Source organism: Cannabis sativa, chromosome 9 (assembly GCF_029168945.1).
Source record: "Cannabis sativa cultivar Pink pepper isolate KNU-18-1 chromosome 9, ASM2916894v1, whole genome shotgun sequence".
NCBI classification, from domain to species: Eukaryota; Viridiplantae; Streptophyta; class Magnoliopsida; order Rosales; family Cannabaceae; genus Cannabis; species Cannabis sativa.
This window is the reverse complement of record NC_083609.1, coordinates 14,843,669-14,860,705: the sequence shown is the minus strand read 5'-3', so window position 1 is coordinate 14,860,705 and position 17,037 is coordinate 14,843,669. Positions and strand designations below refer to the sequence as shown.

Below are 17,037 nucleotides of genomic sequence, written 5' to 3'. Positions count from 1 at the left end.
ATAATGACTCCTCCCGTTCAGATATCTAGCCCTTGATTCCTTTCTGTAGCAGAGCATTATCAATATCTGAACCTGGATCTCTTTCTCTGAATCTTTTATGCTGAAACTCCTTCTTGCTAAAAGTCTTTCTTCACGATCTTCCTCACTATGATTGAGGTATCACTTGCTGTGTGTGGGCACTACTCTCACACTAAGATTTTCGAAATTGAAGAGGGAAGGAGAAAGAGAAGGGTCAGCCAAAGATAGGGAGAGAGAAGGCTCAGTTTTTTCTGAATCAGAAGTGTAGATATTTAAGTGTAATTTTCGTGAAGCCTTCACTATCTATTTATAGCATTCCACTAGGGTTAGGTTTGAATTATTTGGCATTAAAATAATGAAAATATCAGTTTAAATTTCCTACAAAAGTGGCAGGCCCTATACTAGTGGATTTGGGCCTCACTTTTTGCAATTTTGCAGGTTTACCTTTTCTGCATCTGATTTTCTCAAAAACGCCAATTTTATAATTCAACCATTTAAATGCCAATTCTAACTATTTAATAACTATAAATAATTATTAAATAATATTGTCATTTATCATATTTATTAATTGAACCATACAAAGTATCATAATTAATAAATATGCCCCTATAAACTCTTTCTTTACAATTTCGCCCTTACTTAGTGAAAAATTCACAAATAGACATAGTCTAATTTGAGAATTATAATTGATTAATCAAAACCAATTACATGAGTCTTACAAGCAATATTATCTCAACTAGTGCGGGGACCATGGGTCTATATAACCGAGCTTCCAATAAGTAGATCAAGAATTTAGCACTAAAATTCACTAACTTATTAATTCTTCGTTGAATCCACGCATAGAACTTAGAATTGCACTCTCAGTATATAGAATGCTCTATATGTTCCACCATATAGACACATCATTAGTTATCCATTGTTATAATCCTAATGTGATCAATGATCCTCTATATGAATGATCTACATTGTAAAGGGATTAAATTACCGTTACACCCTACAATGTATTTATTCCTTAAAACACTTGACCCCGTATAAATGATATTTCAGCTTATGTGAAATGAGTACTCCACCATTTATGTTCGTTTGGTCAAGCTCGAAGGAGATCATCCTTTGCTTACTATTCGCCAGATAGAAGCTATAGATTCCATGTTTATGATAGCGCTCCCACTCAATTGCACTACAGTGTTCCCAAAATGTACGTATCACCCTGACCTAAAAGTAGGCTTAACTAACAAATCAAAGAACACGAATAGCCTTTCAAGATTGAGCCTAATCATAACAGGATTAAGAACATTTGATCTAGGATCAACTAGGCGATATTGACTTGAATAGATATTACGGTAAGTTTAATAAATCTAAGTCAAAGTTCAATATCGGTCCCTTCCGATGCATACTCCATGCATCCAACCTGAGCTTTACTTTAACCAATGCTCTGGAAAGAACATAGCACTTCTCCAAATGCAAGTAAACTCTGTTGTAGATTATCATATCAGTAAAACCCTATGTCTGATAAATCTAGGAAACTTTATTCACATAGTCATGTTTACTTTCCAATGTGTTGACAACACAATAAACAGGATCAAGTATGTGAAAAGGGTTTCAGATGAATTTATACATTATGTACATATAATCATGAAATAAATCATGTGAACCATGCAACATTAAATGTTATTTCTGATCTATATTAATAAGTAAATCTGATTATATTGAAATGAGTTTTATTTAGGGCATAAAACCCAACAAACTCCCACTTGCACTAATATAAAACAAAAAGTGCGTTTCAAATAATCTCAACACCTTGATATACAAATCAAGTGTAGTAGTAGTAAACTCCTCGTAATAGGATTTGAAAGGTTGAATTAATCACAACCTTTTCTCCACCATTACTCTTCCTTTAATCAAAAAATCATTGATAATGTGAAATTCCTCTCTATATGTCTACTCTCTTGGGATACTGGATTTTATACCTTTGGCAACTACTTTTTGGTTAATCAGGTTATTAACACTAGTAGTTTAAGGCAATTTGGAATGGTGCCAAAGATGTATAGAACTTTCCTTAGACTGAATAAGTACCTTTCCTGCAACCTTAACATTCAGTCCCTCTCTGGTAGACCTAGAGACTTCAGATAGGTTTTTACACTTCTCCAAAATCACTATTCCACCCCCAGAGTAATCACCGTCTTATCAGAAAGATTTACTAGCACAAAGGCAAATTTCGAAATCTGATATGGTGTAGTCTAAGAGTTTTAAACACACCCTTATAGACTAACATATAGTTCCTCTTCTTAATCTTAGGATTTACTTGATTGTCTTCCAATGTTCTTCTCCTGGATTAATCTGATACCTACTCATTACTGCCACTCAACAACAGGTGTCTGGTCTAAGGCATACAAAAGCATATCTAAGACCTCTCACTGTTGATATAAGAATGGCTTTATCTTTTCTGGAATAGTTAAGACTTTTCCTTAGATAAATAAAATCTATGTCTAAGAAGTTGTGAAGCTTCTATAGATTGCCATTAGAAAGAAAATGCTTTAGCATCTTACTAAAGTAAGTTGCTTGCATTAGAGTAAGTAATTACCAGGTATACCACAAGCCATAGGTTTAGACAAACTCAAACCTATAATACTAGGAACAAGAAGTTTTGTTAAGTCCATTGAATGGACTTATAAACGAAAAATTTCCTTTTATGTCCTTGTAATAGAAAACTTTAGGTTATTCAATGTGAATGGATTAAACCATAGTTCTATTGGCTTTCTTCTTAGTTTCTTATCTTGACAATCCATTACTTGTTTAAACTAACAATGGATTTTAATCACTAGTGTCTCCCAAGTCATAAGAAGGTGAGTACCTAGAAACTCTCCCACTACGACGAGGTACCGTGAATCATGTCTAAGAAAACTAAATGGTATTAACCTCTTTGATTGTGACAAGACAACAGAGGCAGTGGGATCATCATATGTTATATAAGATGATAGAACACTTTTGGAATCAAGAAAAATATCTCCTATATTTGCTACTTGTTTTCAGACTTAGTCATTATCTTAGAAAAGTAGTATTTGTTTGAACAAACACTTTCTTATCTATTGACAATGGGATGGTCCACCCCTAATCACTTAGAAGAGCTAACAAACCATGGTTAACAGTTCTAGCTTTTCTTAAGATTTGATTAGGTTATCCATGAATCTAGTAATGATTTACATTAAGTATACAACCATTACATCATTCTGAAATTGTATTACCATAGAAGGAATTAGGCAACGACTAGTAACTAATCATCAATATGCAACTCGAAATTTCTGGGGAGGTAAGTTTGGATATAATTCAAAAATCAATTTTAATGATCTTTGAACTGCATATCTACTAACTATTTCTCCACCCCTATCAGTTCGCAAGATCTTTAACCACTTACCTTAATGGTTTTAACCATTGCTAGAAATTAATGAAAATTTTCAAACATTTCAAATTTCTTTGCTAAAAGGTATAATCTAGAGTAATCGTTTTAAGAATACAACGAAAAACTCATATCCACCCCTGAATGTACATCCATCTGCGAATGAGATGAACTACTTTCAGTGGATATAGGCATATTAACTCTTTGCAGAGATTGATCTTGTCAAATCCACTATGAACAAGATACAAATGCCATAGATTAAAAAAAATGTGGTAGTGTCTATTGATGACATAGGTTTAGTTTCATCAAAGAGTTCTTAGAATACTGCAAGTGGATCCTTGTCACAGAATACCTAACTCATATTCCATACAGTTTTAATCCATTAATAGAAGATGGATATTAAACACTTGAGAAAGTGTAACTGTATTGTATTCTGGAATTAGAAATATAAGTAAATCTCTATTTGGAATCTAAAATTAAAGTCAAAGACTTAAATTTATACCAAATATAATGAGTAATTCTATCTTGGACCAGCACTACTAATTTAACTCTAAGTCTGATTTGCCCATACAAGTAAGAGATTTCTAAGATTGAGGATTTATATCAATTGGGAATAGAATTTCGGGATTATAATCATATGCGTCATTTAATTTCTTAAGAGAAAATATAATGACATGAAATGATTTATAGACCATTCATCCAATGATATATTTTGAAGCTAATTCGAAATGAATAAGCTAAGAGGAATTAGGATAATTTCGTTTATAAATAAGAATCCAACGATGCTTCGATTAGAGAATGTCAAAGTAATCTTATTTATACAATCTTCTTGTTTCATATCATAAAAATACTAGTCTAAGGTGTCATCAATTGATGAACAGCTAGATGTCGCATATACAATATTTATCTTTCGAAATCTAACACTATTATGTATGTCTAATGGTGAAAATCCACTAGGGATTTATCTCATTAGATAAACAAGCCAAGTTAGACCAACAATGAAGATTCGAAATTAAACTACAACTTAATAACAGAAAATAACATGGTTCAATATAAATTCATACACAATCAGAAATTATAAGCATATAGCAAGTAGGAATGACAAGTGAAAATACTAAAACTTATAATCCTAAATAATTTCCAAGGTTTTCAACAAACTGATATCAGTGTCCCGTTTAGGCGAGAGTCAAAGCTACCATTCATTGAATAGAGTTGTCAGCTCGTCTAGAATGTTAAACATTCTAGCAACCTTTTATTCGATCAAGATTGGAATTCAGCGTTGTCCCGTTTAGGCGAGAGTCAAGGCAATTATATCTTATGAGCTTCCACCATTGTTTCGCAATTTGCAAGTCAAGTATGGTCGCCACCATTAGGGTGATCCATACCATACAAAACACTTACAAACTACTTATCATGCGAGGTTAAACGGTGCGAAATTGCTAATGAACGTTCCTCCATTAGGGAGGATTACTCACTAAAACAAACGCGGTGTAAAACCCACAATGGAGATCGAATATCTTAATAATAAAGCTCATTATTTAAAGAGAGTTGTATTTTCTTTGATTCTCTTTATTTAATCTATTTATTTTAAATATATATTTATTTAATTAAAATTTCCAATTTAGAATAAAAAATTCTAAATATAAATTTTAATTTAATATTTATAAATTTTACTTAGATGGATAAGAAAATAACATGAATTATTTCCATCTTAGTAATAATTTTCAATAAATATTTAGAAAAATATTCAATTTAAGTTGTTACAAAATTAATTTAAATTAATTTACAACTCAAATTTTATTTTCTATAAATATATATTGCATTTCGAAAAATTAAAGTATTTAAGAATACAATTTTTCGAAAAATGCATGTTAAAATAAAAAATAAATCCTGGAAAAATTATTCTAATTTAATGTTGGCCCAAAATTAATTAATAAAATTAATTTACAACAAAAAATATAATTTTCTATTTAATTAAATATATATCAGAAAAATTTCAAATATTTAAGTATGATGATAAAAATCAACTTAAATATTAATTTTCTATTTAATTAAATACACTAGAAAAATACTTCAAGCAAAAATATCACCTATCTAGATTTTCCTTTGACTAATTAATTCAATTTCTAATAATATATTTTAATTCAATTTATTTTAAATTAATCAATAAATGAAAAAAAATCATTGATTTAAGTTGATCCAAGAATTAATTAAAATAAATAATTAATTTACAACTTAATCTATTTTTCAAGATAAAATTCAAAATTCTAGCATTTAAGAAATGCAATTTCGAAAATTGATTAATAAAATAAAGAAAAAATATATTTTGAAAATTATTTAAATTTAGTTGAAAAAATAAATTTCAACTAAAAATAATTTTCTATTTAATTAAGTGTCATGAAAAAGAAATATTTAAGTATGATGATGAAAATCAACTTGGATATTTAATTTTCAAATTAATTAAATGTATTAAATTCAAGAAATAAATAATTAAGTGTAGAGAAGGCTTAATTATTAGTCTCTAGTTTAATACTAGGAAAAATATACTTAAAATAAATTGTACCAAAATTAATTATATAAATAATTAATTTCACAATGTATAATATTTTCCTATTTAATATTAGAAATAATAAGTAGTCTAGAAATAACTATCTAGAAAATATCTTATTTGACTAAGTATCTTTTCCACAAAATTTGAAAAAATATCTAATTTAAGTTGTATTAGAAAAAATCTAGAACTTAAATATTTTTCAAATTTAAATTTAATTAAATATCAAAAATTAAGTTGTAACCACTTAATTTGAAAATATTCCATTTTAAGTTAATATTCGAAAAGATATTAACTTAAAAATATATCTAAAATATTCCATTTTAAGTTAATATTCGAAAAGATATTAACTTAAAAAAAATATCTTAAAGAATCTTAATAACCAATGCCTAAAATTCCTCAACTTAATTTTGAAATTTTAAATCCAAGAGATATTTAGATTTAAGTTGGTTAGTTGAAGATAACTAAATATCAACTTAAATAGGAATATTTAATGAAAAATTTAAATTAAGCTCTAGAAAGAATCTAGATGGTTATAATTCTATATTTAATTAAATACAAGAAAATACATATAGTTTAGCTTAGAATAAAGAATTCTTTAAACTATAATTTTCTTAAATTAATTTCAAAATAAATGAAATTAATTATGTTGCTAATCAATTTTATTAGGTTAAACTAGTTTAATTAACCTAGTACAGTTATTCAAATCAGGCAAATGGGCCTTCACAATTGGGGTGGTTCATGTGAGGGGGTGCTGGGTTCAGTATGTCGTACCCACTACTATGGCTCCCAACTCTCACACAAGGCCCAAAAGAGAGGAATTTAACCTTAATAAGAACAACTGTTATTAATTGAATAGGCCAAAAAACTAAATGGGCCTAAATAAATTCTATCAAGAACTATGATAATTTATTTTAGCAAAATGTATTAACCTATATGCATCTATAATAAAATTAAACACATAGGCTCACACAGGACACTTTGGATGGGTCCTATCATGTTGCTAGGTCATACACAGATGAAAGAAGATTGTAAATATACCTGTTACAAATTATTAACTTGACCAAGGGAGCCATCAGATCATTAGATCTGGCAAAAAGTAACCATGGCTATTTGCAATCAAGTAATAATAGGTTTTGAAAACTTACAAACAAGCTAAAACACATACTCCTGCAACAAGGTTAGCTGGATAGTTGGATGTAGGATTTATTTAATTTTAAATTAAATAATTAAAAAATAATTTTTTCGAAAATTTTAAAAAAAATTTGAATCATTCAAAATTTTAAAAAAAAATTTAAATTTAAAATTAAACCTACAATTTTGAAAAATTAGGTTTCAACCAACCTAAATATCATTTCAAAATTTGCTAACTACTTTTAAAATTTAAATGTTATTTTATAAATAAAAATTAAATAAAAATTAGAAAAGATAAGTTAAATATCTTTTTCAGATTTTAAATTTAATTTAAATAAATAAAATAACAAAATTTAAAAGTTAGCAAAATATCTTACGTCTATTTAAAATTACATGATTATAATTATCTTATTTTAAATTTAAATAAGGTCAAAATATCTAAAAAAAAGATTTAATTTAAAAATATATATAAAATCTGACCTTAAATTTAAAAATAAGATAAGATATAATCAAATTTAAAAATAAGATAGATTTTTAAGCAAGAAGATAGATACTAATTCTATTCAAATTCAAATTACACTAATATCTTGAATTAAATTAAAAAAAATTAAATTAATTCAAAATGATAATTAGAATTGAATTAGGAATAGTAATAGTATATATACAAAACTATACAAAAAATCGGAAGTTAATTCCATGAAAAAGCATGAAAAATCGAAGAAAAACGAAAAAATTGTGAGCTGTACGGACAGTTTTCGCGATCGCAGGAAAATTTCAGCACAGCTCCGATTTTTTTGAATCTTCAAAAAATCATAACTAATTCAAAAAAAATCGAAATTGAGTTTTGTAAAAGGCTAACTTGCTTAATTTTTTCCATACTATCCAATAAAAATAATTCTAGAAACAGAATCGCAATTATTTTTTACGAAAATTTACAAACATCAATCAATCATCAAATAACACTCAATACAACATGATACCATCCAAAAACAAACAAACAATCGTTTTAAAGTCCAAATTTCTTGCAAGTAAATCAATTACCATGGCTCTGAGGCCAGTTGTTAGAAATTATTTTACCAGGATCTTAGATCTACTCACAAGTATGTTTATTAACATCCTAAATAAGAACTTTCTAAAACGATAAATTAAACACATATAAAGTTTAAGAAACCTTACATTGGGTGCAGCGGAATATAATGACTCCTTCCGTTCAGATATCTAGCCCTTGATTCCTTTCTGTAGCAGAGCATTATCAATATCTGAACCTGGATCTCTTTCTCTGAATCTTTTATGCTGAAACTCCTTCTTGCTGAAAGTCTTTCTTCACGATCTTCCTCACTATGATTGAGGTATCACTTGCTGTGTGTGGACACTACTCTCACACTAAGATTTTCGAAATTGAAGAGGGAAGGAGAAAGAGAAGGGTCAGCCAAAGATAGGGAGAGAGAAGGCTCAGTTTTTTCTGAATCAGAAGTGTAGAAATTTAAGTGTAATTTTCGTGAAGCCTTCACTATCTATTTATAGCATTCCACTAGGGTTAGGTTTGAATTATTTGGCATTAAAATAATGAAAATATCAGTTTAAATTTCCTACAAAAGTGGCAGGCCCTATACTAGTGGATTTGGGCCTCACTTTTTGCAATTTTGCAGGTTTACCTTTTCTGCATCTGATTTTCTCAAAAACGCCAATTTTCTAATTCAACCATTTAAATGCCAATTCTAACTATTTAATAACTATAAATAATTATTAAATAATATTGTCATTTATCATATTTATTAATTGAACCATACAAAGTATCATAATTAATAAATATGCCCCTATAAACTCTTTCTTTACAATTTCGCCCTTACTTAGTGAAAAATTCACAAATAGACATAGTCTAATTTGAGAATTATAATTGATTAATCAAAACCAATTACATGAGTCTTACAAGCAATATTATCTCAACTAGTGCGGGGACCATGGGTCTATATAACCGAGCTTCCAATAAGTAGATCAAGAATTTAGCACTAAAATTCACTAACTTATTAATTCTTCGTTGAATCCACGCATAGAACTTAGAATTGCACTCTCAGTATATAGAATGCTCTATATGTTCCACCATATAGACACATCATTAGTTATCCATTGTTATAATCCTAATGTGATCAATGATCCTCTATATGAATGATCTACACTGTAAAGGGATTAAATTACCGTTACACCCTACAATGTATTTATTCCTTAAAACACTTGACCCCGTATAAATGATATTTCAGCTTATGTGAAATGAGTACTCCACCATTTATGTTCGTTTGGTCAAGCTCGAAGGAGATCATCCTTTGCTTACTATTCGCCAGATAGAAGCTATAGATTCCATGTTTATGATAGCGCTCCCACTCAATTGCACTACAGTGTTCCCAAAATGTACGTATCACCCTGACCTAAAAGTAGGCTTAACTAACAAATCAAAGAACACGAATAGCCTTTCAAGATTGAGCCTAATCATAACAGGATTAAGAACATTTGATCTAGGATCAACTAGGCGATATTGACTTGAATAGATATTACGGTAAGTTTAATAAATCTAAGTCAAAGTTCAATATCGGTCCCTTCCGATGCATACTCCATGCATCCAACCTGAGCTTTACTTTAACCAATGCTCTGGAAAGAACATAGCACTTCTCCAAATGCAAGTAAACTCTGTTGTAGATTATCATATCAGTAAAACCCTATGTCTGATAAATCTAGGAAACTTTATTCACATAGTAATGTTTACTTTCCAATGTGTTGACAGCACAATAAACAGGATCAAGTATGTGAAAAGGGTTTCAGATGAATTTATACATTATGTACATATAATCATGAAATAAATCATGTGAACCATGCAACATTAAATGTTATTTCTGATCTATATTAATAAGTAAATCTGATTATATTGAAATGAGTTTTATTTAGGGCATAAAACCCAACAGGAGCATACTTCTTATTAGTAAATGGACTAAAGAGAGCTCTTCCCATTGCATCTAAAAGAGGTAGCCTTTTTAGCTGGGAAAAATAAAGGTTCAAAAGATCCTGGAAAATTCACCTATTTAGAGCTTCCTCGATAGAACTAGAGAACCTGTAGATGGGACATGAAGTGCCTCATAGAAAAAAATGATAGCAATCAAGCCTTAGCTGAACAAACTGAGAAAGATAATGATCATATACCACAACGAATTAATCAGATAGAACAGATAAAAAAAAACCTCCCAAGTTGCACACATTAATACGAGAATTCAAGGCTTTAGTAAACAAAAATCCAAGAGAGCATCAAGAATAATATGTGATTATCCAATGTATTTTTACTCAACCAATTCTAAAAAATGATATCTGTTATCTATATATATTTTGAGTCAACATGCATTTTGAGGAATGTTTGTGGAACTTTCATTATCACACATGATGACACATAAACAAGCAATGAGGAATAGTAGACAACGTATCATGTGTGTATCATATTGCTTTTGAAGCAAGGGAGTACGATGTACAACATGATCAGAACTAGCATACACTAGGACAAATACGTCACCCTTTCTTTGTTTAAACCAAAGATTCAACCATATAAGGTTTAAAAGACCATACCATAGCACTAATAATAGTGAATGAGCTCTTGAAAGACGAGGTGATGATTTAACACTCTTATTTCTTTTGGTTAAAACTTTTGGAATAGCAGTAAAGTCTTCAATATCTGATTTATCCAATGATGCACTATTACATAGGACAACATTGTCCAACAAATAACTACCATCACTAGATCTCTTCCCTGTTAAGACTGAGCATCCATCAGATGAAACTAAACAATGAGTTTTAGAAAAACTTACAGTGTAATTTCACTACTACAATTTGGCCTTTTAGTGAGACTCTTTAGTGACTCGCACAAAAGTGCGTGTCACTAAAGAGTTAGAAGTGATTTTTAGTGACACTCATAATAAGACTCTAAATTTTTAGTGTTAGTCTCATGTAATGTGTGTCACTAAAACTATGAAGGGTCACTAATAGTTTTTTTTTTTTTTTTAAAAAATATTGCTGACCTATAGAGTCATGCCAGGAGGGACTGCAAAAGCATGTCCCGACATGCCTAGCGTGTCACTATATCATAATAATATATTTAATTATTATTAAATAAATTTAATATTAAGATATAGTGACGCGCTAGGCGCGTTGGGACTTGGGTACCCAGTCATGCCTTGCATGTCACTATATGTTAATAAAAAATGCAAATGATTAGCTATTTAATTTAATAATTTCTTTAATTTTATTTATTTTTTTAAAAAAAACTTTAATTTTATTTATTTAACTAAATAAATAAATCTGATATAAAAGGATAGTTTGAAACCCTAAAGCCCCAAACCTAACCTGCCTCCTCTCTCAATCGAATTCTCTCTCTCTCTCTCTGCGATCTACCCCACCCCGACGGCAGACATCACCATAAACATTTTCCCCGTCCAAGCCCAAGGAAACCCCGTGAAACCCTGCCACTCTGTTCGCCCTATTGTCTAAGTTCTGGGCTCCATCTCCGCCCCCGTCGCCGATTGCAGCTTTGCCGGACTATTTTCGTCGTCGTCGATCCTCCTCGAGCGCCCAGCAGTCCCGTGAAACCCCGCCACTCTTTCCGCCCTATTGTCTAAGTTTTGGGCTCCTTCTCTGCTCCCGTCGCCGATTGCAGCTTTATCGGACTATTGTCGTTGTCGTCGATCCTCCTCGAGCGCCCAGCAGTCCAGTCCATGTAAAACCTTTATAATTTCTCCAATATTTCTCTCTCCCGATCTGCCTCCTCGAGTGCCCAGCAATCCATTTGTATGAACAAGTAAAAGAAATTGTTATATATCATTTTGATATTTTATTTAATTTTATATTGATCTGAAATGAAGAGTTTTGTTAATTTATTAAATTAGTAGTCATCCTCCATTCTATGTTTCTGTGTGTGTATGCAGGTGGACGAAAAAAAGTTTGGGGTGATCATGTTTGGAGAAGAAGCGGAAGGAGAAGAAAGAAAAGAAAAGCAAAGTAAGGTATAAAGCAGAAATGGTGATTCAAAGACTGGAAATGTGTATAGAGATGGTGAAAATGGCAATAGATTTTGGCCAGAAATATTTGATATTGATTGTTAGACTCTAGTTCTATCATGGCCCAAGTTTGTGATTGGACTATTCATGTTTAGAAAATGAGCAATTTATTTTTTCAGAAATGTATTTTGTAAAGTTTGAGTTATAACTTTAATTTTATTTCTTATTTTCTGGGTTTGAAGTGTTGATATTCATACTGTAAATTTGGATTCTTTGTATGAAAAAAGATAAGTATTAGTAAAAAAAATTATATATTTGTAAACTGTGGTAATTTTGGCAAAATGATTAATACAAAATATTGTATACTTAATTAAAATTATTATTGTTATATTTAATTATATTTGTATATAATTAATATAAATTATTATTTATAATATATAAAATCTGAATTAAAATAAATAAATATATTTTTTTTAGAAAAATATTTAATATAGTGGCACTTTTTGTGTGTCACTATATCTCTAAAAATATTAATAAAAAATAAAAAAAAGATATAGTGACACTTCATGTGTGTGGCTGTTACCGCTTATAGTGACGCGCAGAAAATGAATGTAAAAAAGTTCAGTGACACGTGTGAAGTGTCACTAAAAACTGTCTTTCCAGTCACCCTCATTAGTGACGCGCATTGGAGTGTCACTATATAGTTTTAGAGTTACTCAATGTGTGTCACTAAAACCCGTTTTTCTAGTAGTGTTTGCATCACAAAGTTGACTGATGCTTATCAGATTTTCCTTGAGCCCTTTCACATACAGAACTTCAGTAAGAGGTGCAGCTCTACTCATCACCAAGTCTCCTTTCCCAATAATCTGGCCCTTATTTCCATCTCCAAAAGTGACAGCTCCCTCCTTTGCTTCTTTGTAATTTACTAACAATTTCTTGTTGCCAGTCATGTGTCGAGTGCAACCACTATCCAAGTACCACTGTCCTTCCAAAAATGCAGACAGTGAAACTTGAGCCACCAACCCAACATTCGATTCACGATTAGACCTCAATCTCCACTCACTTCGAGATCCTTCCCCTCGAGTTTTATTAGGTTTTTGAAAACTCTTAGGTTGATTGATCATAACTTTCAAGTAGTTCTGCAGCTTATAGCATCTGGATCGAATATGACCCCTCCTGTTACAGAAGTGACACACTGGGATGAATCTCTCCATCTGAGATATATTCTCCGAGGCAATTCTTCTTCCTTCTAACTTCACCTTGGTAGGTCCAGATGGAACGTGGAATTTTCCAGTGGGGTCTGAGGACTCAGGTGTCGAGGGAAGTGACGATTGCTCGCCAGCCTTTTTGTCCAGGTTGATCACTGGTGTAATGGACTCTTCTACCCCCAAGTTATCTCCTTGATTATACAACATCTTGTATCCGATAGAGGTTCGATCACCATAAGGTTTTTGAAGTTGAAGAGTTTGATTGATGGCAGCCGTTCTTGGAGGGATAAACTCTAAAGCCTGTTTAGCTCTTATGAGTTCAGCTGAAAGCTTGTAGATCTCATGGTCTTTATCATCAAGAAGTTTGTTGAGATTCTTAAAAGTGTCCTCTAGCTTGACTTTTTTCAGACTCTATCTGCTCCTTGGCACTATTCAGACCTCTAATCTGCTTGGTCATATATTCCCACTGAGCAAACATCTCTTCATATGCATTTTGTCTTCCATTACTGTCAGCTTCAGAAACAGTGGAAACCCAATCATCCTCAGACTCAATAGAATGATGACTTTGAGCCATGAAAGCCACTACCTGTTTATCCTCATCAGAACTTTTTCTTGCAACAGAATCTTTTTCTTCGTCATTATCGCTCCAGGTGGCAACAAGGGCTTTCTTCTTTTTGAGAGTGTTGGCACACTCGATCTGAATGTGTCCGAACCCATCACATTCTCTACATTGAATGCCCACGCTCTTATTGTCACTGGGTTGCTGACCATGCCAGAAGTTCCCAAGAGGATTTCTTTTGGGAACATTTTCCTTACCCTTAGAACACACTTTCTTGTACTTATTTTTCAAGAATTTTGCATAGTTCTTGGTCATCAAATCTACAGCTTCATCTGAGAAACCAGCAGACACATCTGGGATAGACTTCTTTTCTTCTTTGTGAATGAACGCAATACTATTGTCCCCTTTTTCTTTGTTCACATCCTTCTTCTTTTTTTCTTTCTTCCACCTTGTTAATGACATTTCATAATTCTGCAAGGATCCAATCAGTTCATCAAGATCCAATTCCTCCACGTTTCTCATTTCTTCAATGGAGGTTACTTTAGACATAAATCTCCTAGGTAGAACTCCAAGGACTTTACGAACCAGCTTTGCATTTGAATAAGTCTTTCCCAAAGCATAAGATTCATTTGATATGTCACACAATTTAGCATGGAACTCAACCACCGTTTCTTCTTCTTCCATTGATAAATCTTCAAATGCTTTTGCCAAAGCATGAAGACGGGATTTCTTTACTGCATCCATTCCTTCATTTTTAATTCGTAGTTTTTCCCAAGCCTCTTTGGCCATCTCATAGTTCGCAATGATCTTCAATTGATTTGTGGACACTGCATTGAATAGAGCATGCATGGCCTTCGAATTAAAATTGGCCCTCTCCATCTCATCTAGAGTCCACAAGCTCATAGGTTTTGGTTTGGTGACACCATTATCCATCACTGTTGGGCATGTCCAACCATCTTCTTTGGCCATCCAAACTCTTTCATTCACCACCCTCAAGAATGCTCGCATTTTGGTTTTCCAGTATGGGTAATTGGCACCTTCCAGCATTGGGCGTCGTGATATGGACCCTCCTTCTCTGAACATCTCCATTCCTGTACGAATCAAGGAAAAACAAAATAAAGATAGAGAGAAGTATACTCCCAGAGTCGTGTCTAGAAAGGGGGTTACTTCCAATTGGGTGTTGCAGAAAGGAAAAAATGCAGAAAAAATCAAGAATTGTAGTAACAATGAATTTCAGTACAACGAATCTTGCAAGAACTCTAAGGATCAATATTTCTAACAGAAATAGCTGGCTCTGATACCAATTGTAAACTCCAAGTTCTTGTCTAACCTATCTTTTTCATATTTAGATTGATTTTATCTTGATTTAAGCTTGAATATAAAAGGAACAAAATTAAAGATTCAACACCAGAATTTTACAAGCTTCACCTACCCTAGAAACTCATTCTAGGCGGCTAGTGCTTGGGTTCCCCGAACTAGGGTAATAACTTTCACTATATTCAAAGATGTATCTTACAAAAACCAACAATATTGTAAACAATAAAATCTTTTACAAAATACAGTGGATTCATACCCATACAAACCAAGACCCTTGATTAGACACAAGATGCCCTTGTGTGAATGATGAGCTCTCTTCAACACTTCTTCAATCTGAACTCTCTTCAGATCTGGTGATGAAGATGATACTGAAATCCCTTCAGTTTGAACTCAACAACTTCAAGCTCTGATCTGCAACTTTGGAGTAATACCTTCAAGCTCAAAGATCACCTGCCATGGAACATAAAGAAGAAACAAGAAGAAAGAAACGTAATCCCTAATCTCCGATCAAAAAGTTCGTCAACATAATACCCACAAGTCTTATTTATACCCAGCTAAACCAGGAAACCCGAAATAGACAGATGTTACAATCTGAACAATTAAAACCTAAAATATCTTTGCTGACATGGACTAACACTAACAGTACAAACTCCAGACAAAACACTACGAGTCCCAGACGCAACTGGAATGCAACTGGACATAATTTGTCACTACAGAAAATAATAGTTCTTACAAAATATATGAATTGTATATGAAAAAAATCCTTGGTGAACAATATGTTAGCCAAGTGGTCTTGACGAGTCTTGTTTGAACCTATTTCTTGACCTAGTGACAGTCTATGTATTTCGATATCTTTGTGCGTTCGTAACAGATTGGATTGGTTACAATGTGGATTGATGCATAGTCACAAAATTACTCAATTGGCCGACATGATCTTGTTTAAGTTCCTTTAGTTTAGAGACTAACCAAACAATTTCATAATGTTAGCCATATCACGATACTCGACTTCAGCTGATGAATGTGACACCGTGTGTTGCTTTTTTCTATTTCCAAGAAACTAGAGATTTTTCGAGTATGCATAAACCAAATGTTGATCTCCTTGTGTCTTGACAAGATCTTGAGTCTGAATCAGTGTAAGTTTTGAGTTTAACTTCAGAGTTTTTAGGAAATAACAACCCCCTAAACTAGGATGAGATTTTATATACTGAAGTATCCTTTGAACAACTTGTAAAGTGAAGTACCTGAGGTGTTGCTAAAAACAGGCTAAGCTTGTTCACAAAAGATACAATTGGTCTGGTTATGGTAAGATGTTGAAGCTTCCCAATGATCCTTGTATACATTTGTAATTGTATCCCCTTGTACTTGACTTAGTAATTTCAGATTAGGTTCCATGGGATTGCTTACTGGTTTCCACCCCAAATAGCCAGATTCTTCAAAGACCTGCAAAGCAAAACATCTTTGAGAAATGAGAAACCCTTCTCTAGATCTTTCTACTTCTATCCTCAGAAAGTACCTTAGTATCCAAATCTTCTAACTTGAACTTGTCATTGAGTCATCTTTTGAATCTCTCTACCTCAAGTCATTACTTGCAACAATCACATCATTAACATAAACCAGTAGTATGATGAACTTGGTTTGTTGATGTTTAATAAATAAAAGAGTGATCTGTTGCAAATTGTGTAAAGTGCTCATCCTAGTGCACTAGAAAACTTAGCTAACCATTTCTTACAGGCTTGCTTTAAGCCGTATAGAGATTTGTAATTAGATATTGTGGTAAGACTATAACCTTGATGTAGAGTCAGAAACTCTTCCTTATGAAAATTTCTATGGAG

The 17,037-nt window shown here is 32.0% G+C and overlaps 1 protein-coding gene across 1 annotated transcript; it reads right to left on the bottom strand.

Moving 5' to 3' along the window:
- Nucleotides 1–10,157: 10,157 nt before the first annotated feature.
- On the bottom strand, nt 10,158–16,545 carry LOC133031259 (uncharacterized). Its single transcript, XM_061104720.1, has 6 exons — nt 16,447–16,545; nt 15,637–15,655; nt 13,768–14,979; nt 12,885–13,676; nt 10,698–10,908; nt 10,158–10,194 (listed from the first exon to the last, which is right to left on the bottom strand). Exons 1-6 carry the CDS (start codon nt 16,543–16,545, stop codon nt 10,158–10,160), a joined length of 2,370 nt encoding a protein of 789 aa, XP_060960703.1.
- Between the last annotated feature and the right edge of the window lie 492 nt (nt 16,546–17,037).

Excerpts from the sequence above, each read along its gene's own strand:
- LOC133031259 (XM_061104720.1), bottom strand. The coding sequence starts at position 16,545 with ATGTATACAAGGATCATTGGGAAGCTTCAACATCTTACCATAACCAGA. Across the intron at positions 10,909-12,884 it reads GATAAGCATCAGTCAACTTT|TTTCATCTGATGGATGCTCA; the intron begins GTGATGCAAACA and ends CTCATTGTTTAG. Across the intron at positions 10,195-10,697 it reads TCACTATTATTAGTGCTATG|GTTCTCTAGTTCTATCGAGG; the intron begins GTATGGTCTTTT and ends TCCCATCTACAG.